The 12,217-nt window shown below is 42.6% G+C and overlaps 1 protein-coding gene across 8 annotated transcripts in view; it reads right to left on the bottom strand.

Annotated features, from left to right (window-relative positions):
- ITPR1 (inositol 1,4,5-trisphosphate receptor type 1) overlaps nt 1–12,217 on the bottom strand; it is a 264,215-nt gene that overhangs the window by 152,735 nt on the left and 99,263 nt on the right. For all 8 annotated transcript variants that reach the window (XM_077325238.1, XM_077325242.1, XM_077325240.1 and 5 more), the window contains 6 exons: nt 11,200–11,286; nt 10,104–10,262; nt 7,052–7,150; nt 5,401–5,484; nt 5,170–5,316; nt 1,787–1,882 (listed from right to left, as the gene is read on the bottom strand). In XM_077325238.1, the coding sequence (XP_077181353.1) occupies nt 1,787–1,882; nt 5,170–5,316; nt 5,401–5,484; nt 7,052–7,150; nt 10,104–10,262; nt 11,200–11,286 (672 nt within the window). The remainder of the gene's footprint in view (nt 1–1,786; nt 1,883–5,169; nt 5,317–5,400; nt 5,485–7,051; nt 7,151–10,103; nt 10,263–11,199; nt 11,287–12,217) is intronic.

Genomic DNA, 12,217 nt, shown 5'->3' with positions numbered 1-12,217 from the left:
TGTGCCCCAACAAAAGTATTAACATCGTTGGGTTCCCTAGTGCAGCCCACCACTAATACCAAAGCCAACAGAGCAGAAGGAACACCAAAGAACCAGTATTATCCAGAAAGCACCACTGTATAGGTGACTTGTTCAGCAAAAGGGAAGGAGGGATGCTAACCCAGCTTGGTGTACTAGTTAGGAGTGCGGACTTCTGATCTGGTCCGCACTCCTAACTAGTACACCAAGCTGGGTTTGATTCCCTGTTCCCACACATGGAACCAGCTGGGTGACCTTGGGCCCACCACAGCACTGATAAAGCAGTTCTGACAAAGCAGTGTTATCAGGGCTCTCTCAGTCTCACCCAACTCACAGGGTGTCTGTTGTGGGGAGAGGAAAGGGAAGGCAACTGTAAGCTGCTTTGAGACTCCTTCGGGAAGAGAAAAGCAGCATACAAGAACCAACTCTTCTTCTAAATGATTCCCTTTCCTGCTGTCCCTCATTCTTTGTTCTCCTTTCCATACAACCCCAAAATCATCCATGGAAGGGAGATACATCTGTACATCCTTGGCTATCTCCACTTAAGTCACATTTAAATGGTAAATTTCCTTGGAGCAAAAGCCTATTTTTCTGTTTAGTGCCATGCACATTTGTAGTGCTACAAACAAACAAACAAATGCATATGAATAAGCTACACTGCATTGCAAAGGAAAAGGTGAGCTGGCTGCTCAAGGTTCTGAGAATTTATAAAACATATATATGCGTCTTCTGAGTGCATGGCCAGTTTTAATCAGGAAAAACAAAGGTAAGAAGGACATAAAAGATTAGAGTAATTCAAGGGCTTCACAACACATTGGAGATAATGAAAACTTTGATTATAACAGGTGGAAGAATAACAAATTAGTTTAGCTCATCTAAAATTACTGCTACCCAGTCATTAGTATTTATAGTCTCTGAAGACGTCACTGGAAAACACCATATTCAGTCTTTCATCGACTAAGATGGCATTTGGCAATGACGAAGCCTTGATTCGTCTACGTGCTTGCCAGTCAAAATCAAACCAGGGTCTGTATCAACACCCCTTGGTTAAAGGCAAAAGGGTACTCTTGCCTATACTTACTGATGACTGACACTCCTGGTAATCTTCCACATATTCAGGATTTACCTGATGGAAGAGAATCACAAGCAGGTCAAAAAAATCTAGCTTCCCCCTCTCCCATCCCAAATGACATCAGTGAATTTTTATTCTTTAGCACAGGGGTAGTCAACCTGTGGTCCTCCAGATGTTCATGGGCTACTATTCCCATGAGCCCCTGCCAATGTTTACTGGCAGAAGCTCATAACATTTGGAGGACCACAGGTTGACTACTCCTGTTTTAGCACATGCATTTCAAGGTAGCATTCAAAATGCTGTCACTCACAATCATATTATAGCATTTTCAGCTTACAAAAACAAAGCTGAAGTAAAAATTGGTGAACAAAGTTGGTTGACACTAGTAAATTGGTTGTACAGGTGCGAATATATCAGTTCAACATACAAACCGGGCAAAACATTCAGACTATTTGTTTTCCTGGATTATTTAAATCCTGCAGCTGGAAAGTGATTTCCGTAAAGTTTAGGGTTGCTTCAGGCTTCTTTTGAAGGAACGAGAGTGATGCGTAACAATAGTTTTTCAAATGAATGAGAAGATGATGAAGGACTACACCAATTGGATAAGGGGGGGGGGGAGAAGTGCAGTGAGAAAAAATGTTATTTGAAAACATTAATACCTCAGAAGTCCACAAACTCCCATCTTATGATACATACCTCTGCAGCCAAGTAATGCCCAGTAGCAAGATGTTTGAACCGAAAAAGGCTATTCCAGTACCCCGCACCACCTCGACAAGGATCATGTTGCACTACCTGCAAAGTAACAACAACAGGGTTCTAACAACAGGCCTACCATTGTCCCCGACCTGGAAATTGCAGCTGGTGCAAAATTCAGTTGCTGGGGTCCTCACAGGCACATCTTGGGGGACCCACATCCAGCTGGTGCTGAGGCAGCTGCTTTGGTTGCCATCCATAGTCTAAGCCCCTCATATCTGCAGGACTGCCTGTTTCCTTATGCCCCCCACAGGGTTCTTCACTATGCGGGTATGAACTTGTTAAAGGTCCCTGGCCTGAAGGAGATTTGCCTCGCCTCGACCAAGGCTGGGGCCTTTTTGGCCCCGCCCTGGTAGACTGAGCTCCTGGGAGAGCTGAGGGCCCTGATGGTGCTTTCCCAGTACCGCAGGGCCTGCAAGATGGAGCTCTTCTGCCAGGTTTTTGGACAAGGCCAGGGCAAGTTAGATCTGGGCCCCTCGCTGGCTAGCCAAGTCATCAGACACCTCTGGAATTGCCCCTGAGGCACTGTGCCATCACAGGGTCTGTAATATTAGGGGTTACAATTATATTGTAATTGTTGTTGAGGGATTTTAATGGATTTTATTGGGGTTTTTAAAATGTTGTAACCCGCCACGAGCCGTAAGGGAGTGGCGGGCAATAAATCGAAAGATAATAATAATAATAATAATAATAATAATAATAATAATAATAATAATAATAATAATAATAATAATAATAGGGATTTTATTACTGTTTGAGGGGATTTTAATGTATATTTATGATTGTAACTCCCCACAAGCCATTATATGGGAGTGGCAAGATATAAATAAAATAATAAATAATTAAATATTTCTTAGAGGCCTAAGAGTTAAAAACAATACTGAAAACTATGGCTTCAGACAAAACATGATTCTTGACATGTCTCCAAGACCCTGGAGATTTGCTGCCAGTCAAGATATATACTACTGAAATAGACAGAACAATGCTCTGAGTCAGTATATGCTGGCTCAGATGAGGCAGACAGGTACAAATTAACCTCAAAAAAATCTCTATGAGAACTGCTGCTTCTCCCCTACGGAAGCCTGAAATGGCAGACCCAGCAATTTTTATGAAACTGAGCTATCTTATACGCAACACCTACATTCAGTTGGCTTAAACAACTCTGTGGTTAAAAACAAAAAGCAAGCCTTGGGGGCACCTTAAAAACCAACAAATCTCAAAGACAAAATTCACTTAAACAAACCCGAATTCCTCATCTGGAAAGTCTTTAAATAGGCTAGCTATGTTCCATTCTCTCCCATGAACTTGTTTTTAGGTGACAAAGAAAAGTAGTATTAACTCTCCACAAGAAAGCAATGTATTAAGCTTGGCAGGGGTCCTGGAATTACAGTTTTAATGACCCTGGGATTAAATTGAGAGCTTCCTATTAAACTTAATGAGAGAATAGCCACTAAACATTCACTGTATCACTGAACAAGGCAGCTTGGAATGTTTCTGCTGACATCATTTGACCTCCTTTCCCAGAGCAGCAACTTTGGCTAACAATCCAAATCAACATTCTGCCAAATTTATGAGAAAATCCTTTATTTTGTTTGTTTATTTTCTTTTTCTTTTTTAGAAAAAACAGTTTATGTAAGTGCATATACTATAAATAAAGGTAAAGGTAAAGGTATCCCCTGTGCAAGCACCGAGTCATGTCTGACCCTTGGGGTGACGCCCTCTAGCGTTTTCTTGGCAGACTCAATACGGGGTGGTTTGCCAGTGCCTTCCCCAGTCATTACCGTTTACCCCCCAGCAAGCTGGGTACTCATTTTACCGACCTCGGAAGGATGGAAGGCTGAGTCAACTTTGAGCCGGCTGCTGGGATTGAACTCCCAGCCTTATGGGCAAAGCTGTCAGACGGCTGCCTTACCACTCTGCGCCACAAGAGGCTCAAATACTATAAATAATAGTGATTTATTCTAAAACATTAATGTTTGATTTCCATTTAAGTTTAGTGAAAAAACGGAAAAGATATTTCATAGCCTTCTTGAACAAGTAGTTCTCCACTAATGCGTCTCATTTTTCCACAGCCATGAAGATTGCAGGCAGTGATTTGATCACTGCACCAAAGCAAGCTACCACTTCTCTTTATCATAGCCTTTCTCAACATTTTTGCCACTGAGAAATCCTGAAACAAATTTCAGGCTTCAAGGAACCCCAGAAGTGGCACAACTGTGCAGAATCTGGTTGGGAAGCATAGCTGTGAACAGTAAGCTGCCCATCCGTCCCGAAAACCACGGGACACTCACACTTTCCTGGTCTTTGTCCTGGGGCCCGTCCAGGTCCTTAAAAGTCCCGCCAGCCAGAGCCCCCTCCCTGACTCCCTCCCTCCCTGCCCCCCCCCCGGCCAGCAGGATGGTCGGCAGCAGTTCTTTGCCCTGGCTGGCCTGCGCAGGCAGAGGCCCACCCTCGGGCCCCTCCTGGCTTGAGCCAGCACCATGCAGGGGCACAAGATGGGAGAGGCACGTGGGAGAGGTGCGCGGGAGGCAAGGTGAGCACAGTCGGAGGGAGTTTGCCTGCCGCCCCGCTGCCGCTGCCAGTGCATCCCGCCTTACGGTTTCTAAATTCTGGTCACTTTAGTGTACAGGCCCACCCAGGGCGCCTCCCCTTCCCACCCCCTCCAGGCCCATCTCTGGCCATTTTGGGAGAGGGAGGCAGGTCAACATGACCATATATGGTCATATCACCCATGAAATGTTTAACCATTTTTTTAAAAAAATTAGAAATTAATTAACTCCCACCCATTCAGGAAACCCTTCCAGGGCTGTCAAGAAACTCCAGGGTTTCATGAAACCCCATTTGTGAAAGCCTGCTTTATCGTAATGAAGTTATGCAGACCAAAACTCTCCTGTTTACAAGAACCTTTTCTCTCTGTTACCTTAGAATACAACATCATACATGTCCACTTAAGACTGGAGCACCTGGGCTGTAATGGAAATTCAGGGGACAGAGAGAGACTCAGAACTTGGTAGCTCACATGGGTGCAATCCAGGTTGGATTAAAAATCACTCCAACGTATTCTCCATGACAAAGCCTGCCAGTAGGGTGAAAATATCAATGACTGATGAGATAGAGAGATCTGTTAAATCTGCCCTGTTAATAAATTTTGCTAGAGGGCCCCTGAACTCTTTAGTAACAACATCAGTGCTCCTAGTCTGAGGGGAAAATGCCATTTATGCAGTGTTGGAAGACCACTGCTTAAGGAAGAAAAGGCCTTAAAAATGCTAGAAAAGCAACACTCACTTAAAAAGTCATCTTGGACACATCCCCATCATCATTTTTACCTCAACTTCCCACAGGGCTTTTGAGCTAGTTGCAGAAGTAGCAGATTGCCTGCCAGTGGTTCTTAGAAAGACATGCTGTTTTTTCCTGTGTTCATCACAAGTCAGAAACTTTTCCTGCTCTGCGTGGAATAACCGCACCACATCTCCCTGCAAAAGCAAAAAGGGAACAATTAACAGGGAATCAATCAATACATTTTAATTTAATGGTGAGAGATGCATTGTCAAACTTACCCCTTTTAGGATATCATCTTTATTATCACTCCATTTCATAAAGAGGACAATTTTCCAGCTTGTTGTACAATTCACAGAGTTCACCTACAATGCGAGTATGATCAATTAGAACAAAACTGTGCAGAAACACAAAAGAAATCACCCAAAAGTTCTTCCGTACTACTTTAAAAAAACAGTTCTAAGTGTTGTGGCTGAAATAAATGTTAAACGTAATGGCAGGCTGAGGTAAAAACTGATCAGGACTGATATCATCACCCACCATCACAAACCATGATTGTAAAACAGTACATTTCTATCCTGCCTTTCCTTTAGGAGGACTCAAAGAAGTACATGGTTTTCTATCGGAGTGGCACAAGAGTTTCTCCTTCCTCCTCTTTTTCTCTGTAACACCTCTTTTGAGGGGACAATAGACCGACTGGCTCAAGACAATCCAAAATTTGAATCCAATAGCACCTTTATGACCCACTAAGTTTCATTCAAGGTGTGAGCTTTTGTGTGCATGCATACTTCCTCAGACAATGACATAGGGCTCATCAGAGTACAGATATAAGAAGAGAGTAAATTAGCAGTAATTTACTCTCGCCTTATAGCTGTATAAGAGCCTCTTGTGGCACAGAGTGGTAAGGCAGCTTTGCCCATGAGGCTGGGAGTTCAATCCCAGCAGCTGGCTCAAGGTTGACTCAGCCTTCCGTCCTTCCGAGGTTGGTAAAATGAGTACCCAGCTTGCTGGGGGGTAAACGGTAATGACTGGGGAAGGCACTGGCAAACCACCCCGTATTGAGTCTGCCATGAAAACGCTGGAGGGCGTCACCCCAAGGGTCACACATGACTCGGTGCTTGCACAGGGGATACCTTTACCTTTTTTTCTTTATAGCTGTATTCTGATGACATCTGAAGAAGTCTGTGTGCACACAAAAGCTCAAACCTTGAATAAGACTTTGTGGGTCTTAAAGGTGCCACTGGACTCAAACTTTGTTCTGCTCCTTCACACCAACATGGCTGCCCACCTAAATCTACCTTCAACACAATCTAGTAAGCTTTGTGGAAAATATGGGATTTGAACCGAGGTCTCTCCCTGCGCTGATCAAGCTTTCTAACCAGTGTACTACACTAGAGTTTCCTAATCATATTTAAGGCACTTTTGAGAAGAGAAGTTTATAGCCAAGAGCAGAATAGTTAGGGTGATTGACTGAACAGTTCATAGTCCATTTATTTACTAATTTACAGCCTTCATACTCTGCCTTTCTCTGGCAACAGCTCTGATGACAATGTTTGGCCATTCCAGTAGTTTCATCAGGGTTGGGAGATAGAAGACCTTTGTCTGAACCAGCCTGGTGAAGAGAGGCTGGAAAATTCAGTAGGCAGATATAAAACCGTAACACAAAACTGAGACAACCATCTTACTGAGTGATCCTCACTAAGTCACATTATAGGGCTCTGCTCCCTATGAATAAAACAGGATTAAAGTTAATGATGTATTTGGCAAAGCTTGCTGATTTGCAGATTAAAAAACACTCCAGTGGAACAAGAGCTTTAAGCATTCCATTTCCACTCTTTCAAGAATCCTTTTCATTTGTATGTAAAACCTGCTAATTCCACGAATGTTCCTCTAATTGGCTACATTCTTTAAAAAGGGAGTGTGACAACTTACTTCATTGCAGCCAGGATTGTCCACTAGCTGATGAGTGCTGGCATGCAGGGGCTGCCCTGCATTCACAGGATTCAGAACCACTTTGTCACCTATGACCACCTGAAAAACCAAGTTCAAAATGTGCGGTTTGACCTTCAAGACATCGGACTGACACAGAAGGTATCCATTTATTGGTATGGGGATCAACAACAAGTCACCCAAATGAGGGCTCCCCCCCCCCAGTTGATTATTATTTGTATTTAATCAATACTCACATCGATATCCCTCCCCTTCCCTTCCAAGGAACACTTGAACATCTGAATTTCCCTCAGGCTGAATCAAACCATTGACTTGTCAAGGGCAGTACTGTCTACTTAGACTGAAAGCAGCTCACAAGAGTCTCAGGCAGAGTTCTTTCATATTACTTCTAACCGAAGAACTGACCCTGGGACTTTCTGCATGCCAAGCAGATGATCCAGCGCTAAGCTACAGCCCCGGGTTGGTCCAAATAGATAGGCAATTCCATTTAATTCTCACTTTAACTCATTGAAATTGGTTATGCTGAGAAAGAATGAGTGGAACAAAGTCCTTCCTGCCCCGAGCGAGGAGAGGACGCAACCCCAGGATTCCCCAGTCTAAGTCCACTGCTTCAGTAACTATACCACAATGGCTCCCACTGGTCATGAAATTATGATAATTTTTGCATATCATGTATCATCAGTTAAAAGAGCGGGACCAATGACCAATGTAAAATACTGAATCCTGATGCGGCATGCTCAAGGCATGACTTTTGGACTTTCCTTGTTGACTTGGCTATTATATGCAACGATCAAAGAGACAGAAGCTTCATTGTAACAAACTGCTTAGTGTGTCTTAATTAAATATTAAAACAAGCTATACCACTAACATTCATACTTAACTAGTTTAAAATATGAATTTGCATACTATAACACAAATACATTAGGAATTGAATCCCCACCCCACCCCAAGGACCTCTTATTACATTTTGGAACGCAAAGTGATATTAGACACATGTGCAAAACATAATTTTAAGTTTAACTGGAACTTCCCAAATCCAAAAGCAGACTGCGCTGCTCTATGATCTCAGTTTTGTTTTTAGGCAAATGCATTTTATGGGACTAGTTTTCATTGCCTCCTTACCATATGCAAGAAAGATCAATAAAATAAAAGGCAAGGCATGAAGAACACAGGCCATAAGACAGCCTAAAAATTTCAAAAGCTCCAACTCAATGATTCTATACCTTCTTTGTCCCTCAAGGCTCTGTAGCCATCCTGGACCTGCCTGCTGCTCCCTGGAGCCTTAAACTCATCCAACTGTGTCTGCTTAGCAGTTAGCTCGATCTGAGCTATGTTTTATATCCAGGATTTGGACTAAAAATAGATTTAAGCTGACAGTACATTCTGCAAACATGCCAAATTTCATTTTATGTTTTAAGTCACAGACGCGTGTCTCAGGAAAACAAAGTTCAAATTTGCTTTATTCATAATGCTCAGCAGAATTACAAACTGCTCTCTGAACCACATAATTATAATTTACCCTCTGAAGGAGTTTGCATAGCTCTGTCTGAACTATGCTTTCTGCTCATGTCCTGAACTAAAAATACACTTAAAAATTAAATTTAAAACATGCCTTGCGCATGTACAGAATCATGCGCCCTCTCTTCCTCTCTGGTATTACAAGCTTTTTTAGAAATCTCAGGACAAATAAGGGTCTGTCTCCCATTCAGCATGACTGAATGATGCTCATAACTACTGATCCAACTCTAAAATGAATTGAGGGGATATTGTTCACCAATACTAAATACCCTGAACATCTCTAGACATGCTCCCATAAGTACCACACCAGAACTGGTGGGATATGGAGCTATAATTTCTGTGAAAATAATGACAATCTAAGTGACATAAAACATTGTGATGTGGGGCCCACTTCTAAATTTACTATACCTTTCATGATACACTCAAAAAGAAACTCCTCCCCTCCCCAACATGGAATGTAGGAAGGATCCATTAATATTGAATGTTTATATTTTAGTTGTCAAGGGAGGAATTTATCAAATGTATTAAATCACTGAATAAAACCAGCTGTATTTCACAGTCATTTTGCACCTGCCACTAAGCCTCCCAGCATCTCTCAGCCCACTCTGTTCCTTCTCCCATGTGACCTTGAGACTCACCTGTGAGACAACAGTGTTCCACTGTTGGAGAACTACTAACGCAAAGAGTTCAACTACGTGAAGTTCTAGACACCCTCCAAAAAGCAACACTACAACCTCTTTCATGTAACAGGCGTTCTGAGTGGCCATTCCTGCACTTTGGGAATGAAGATGCCATTCAGCCATCCCAGCTTTCTAAACCCTCAACCAGGTTCCTCTTCCTCCGCTCCCCACGTCTCTCCCCATCACCAGCAAACCAATGCTAAGAGGGTTTGGTTCAGCCTCAGGCTTTGAGCTTAGGTTCCTATCTCTTTTTAATCATTCAGAGTCTACAGTACGCTTGTAGATTGCTCTTGCCTTTTCTACTGGCCATGCTAAAAATGAAAAAGAAGTTTAATGAGTATGGTTGAAATTTTTTTTCATAACCAGAAGGCAAAAAGCTTGTCGGCACAATACTATAAGCCGGGGGCAGTCAACCTGTGGTCCTCCAGATGTTCATGGACTACAATTCCATGAGCCCCTGCCAGCAGGGGCTCATGGGAATTGTAGTCCATGAATATCTGGAGGACCACAGGTTGACTACCCCTGCTATAAACCATAGCATTTTAATATACTGATTTGTTCTCAGGTGAATGAAGGGATTTTCATAATTATCTGAGAGTCAGTGAAGATTTAAATGGCTACTCTTCCAGTCCCAAAAAAATGTTCCGTTTCCAAAATATTCGTTTCCATGGTAATTCACTCCCACTACTTTCAGTCCAGGGGAAATACACAGAATATAAACTACGGTGCATTTAATTAATCACAAGAAATTAATCACAAGAAAGTAAGCTCCTGATGAAAAACTTTTCCATATTTTACATCACACATAATTTCCCGTGACACTCCTGTAAACTTACGCTGTCTCCTATGGAACGCAGTTTGTAGAACGGCTGTATATAAAACCAGGAGCCCTCATTCCCAGCTTCGTCCAGAGTCACCCTCATTGCATTCTTCTCTAGGAGAGCTGGAAGCCTTTTATTTACTGTCAAGTACTTGTTGCTTTTTAAGTGCAAAAGCTAAATGGAAAAAAAAGGGGATAAATATACAGATGTTTCTCTCCCCTGGAATAAAATAGTCACAATGTACGAGAACAAGGCCACATTCACCTTAACAGTGGCAAATATCTTTAATCCCTTCGTGCTTTAATTCCCTCTCCCCCCTACAGATCATATTTAGGGTACACTTGGATGACCGCATATCTTATGATGCTCACTGTAGCATGGGCTCATTTTGAAATGAAATATATTTCATCTGTGGCTGCAGGATGAATAGGGAAGACTTGGTTTGAATCTCCAACATGGGGCAATTTAGGCTGTAGGTGGGTCATATATATAAAGGGATAGGTGAGATAAAGGGACAGATGAGAGCCAGCTTGGTGCGGTGGTTAGGAGTGCTGACTTCTAATCTTGTGAGGCGTGTTTGATTCCCTTCTCTTCCTCCACATGCAGCCAGGTGGGTGACCTTGGGTTCGCCACAACACTGATAAAACTGTTCTGACTGAGCAGTAATATCAGGGCTCTCTCGGCCTCACCCACCTCACAGGGTGTCCACAGGGAGAGGGAAGGGAAGGAGAATGTAAGTCACTTTGAGACTCCTTCTGGTAGAAAAAGCAGCATATAAGAACCAACTCTTCTTCTTCTAGATATGGAAGATTAAAAATGGCTAATCTGCCATAGATGCTGTGCTGTTTGCCATATACAGAATCCACACATCACTGAATATTGTGCTACAGTAATCATTTGCAGCTTTACTGACCTGGTCATGCAACTTTTGCACACACTTAACAGACTTACTGTATGTTGAAGCAGCAACTAACCTATTCCATGTACCAACAAAGAAATGGAATTGCCAATATCTCAATGCAAGCCAGTCTGCGCTGGACCGCAGTGAAACCTCCGTATTGAATAAGGGTGGTAGTATTTTGGAAATGTCCTGACACAAGCCACAACATACCTGAATAACATTGCCATATTGGATAACCGTACCCAGCAGCTTCTTGTTCTCTGTCTCATTCTGCTTCTTCTCTAAATCAGCTGCATGCTATAACAAAAAAAAGAAAGAAAAAGATTTGGTGAATTGAAATCAGCTTCTTGACTTTCGGTTATTATTCTATCTCCCTTTAAAAAATCAACCTTATTTCATACACCAGAGCAGTTTTGTTCAAAGATAAAACCAAATCATATATAGCTCTTCAAGCTCTTCAAGAACGGAGCCATTATTAAATCCATCTGCCAACCAAATATCTGAAAGCGGACATTATTAATAAAGTGCTATGTACAGAGGGTGGCCAGTCCCAAGCCTTTGCAACCATTTTAGGAATCATTCCTAAGCATAAGAGACAAGGGCTGAACAAGAGTCCTAATGATGTACAGCAACAGCCTCCCTGTATTCTGGAAGAAACACATTGCTCTTATTTCAAGGAATACACCTTCAGTCATTCATGCCCTGTCCCCAACCAATTTTCTAGCCGGATATACTGAAAAGGACCCTATATCATAGATTAGTAGAAACCATAAAGGTAGGATTATTTTAAAGCCCTACTAGTGGAGAAAATGTGCCTCTTGTGGCGCAGAGTGGTAAGGCAGCGATATGCAGTCTGAAGCTGTCTGCCCATGAGGCTGGGAGTTCAATCCCAGCAGCCGGCTCAAGGTTGACTCAGCCTTCCATCCTTCCGAGGTCGGTAAAATGAGTACCCAGCTTGCTGGGGGGTAAACGGTAATGACTGGGGAAGGCACTGGCAAACCACCCCGTATTGTCTGCCATGAAAACGCTAGAGGGCGTCACCCCAAGGGTCACACATGACTCGGTGCTTGCACAGGGGATACCTTTACCTTTAGTGGAGAAAAGGGGGGAATAAAATAGAAGCATGTACTTTCATCCATCTTTTTAAAAAAGGCTCGTCAAAGTGCCTTGTGGCTAAAACAGATTATAATTTAGTGTGTATGTTTTGTTAAACTGTTATGAATCATAT

Source organism: Paroedura picta, chromosome 3 (genome assembly GCF_049243985.1).
Source record: "Paroedura picta isolate Pp20150507F chromosome 3, Ppicta_v3.0, whole genome shotgun sequence".
NCBI lineage: Eukaryota > Metazoa > Chordata > Lepidosauria > Squamata > Gekkonidae > Paroedura > Paroedura picta.
Note: the sequence above shows the minus strand (reverse complement) of the source record. Positions and strands in the feature narration are given on the sequence as shown.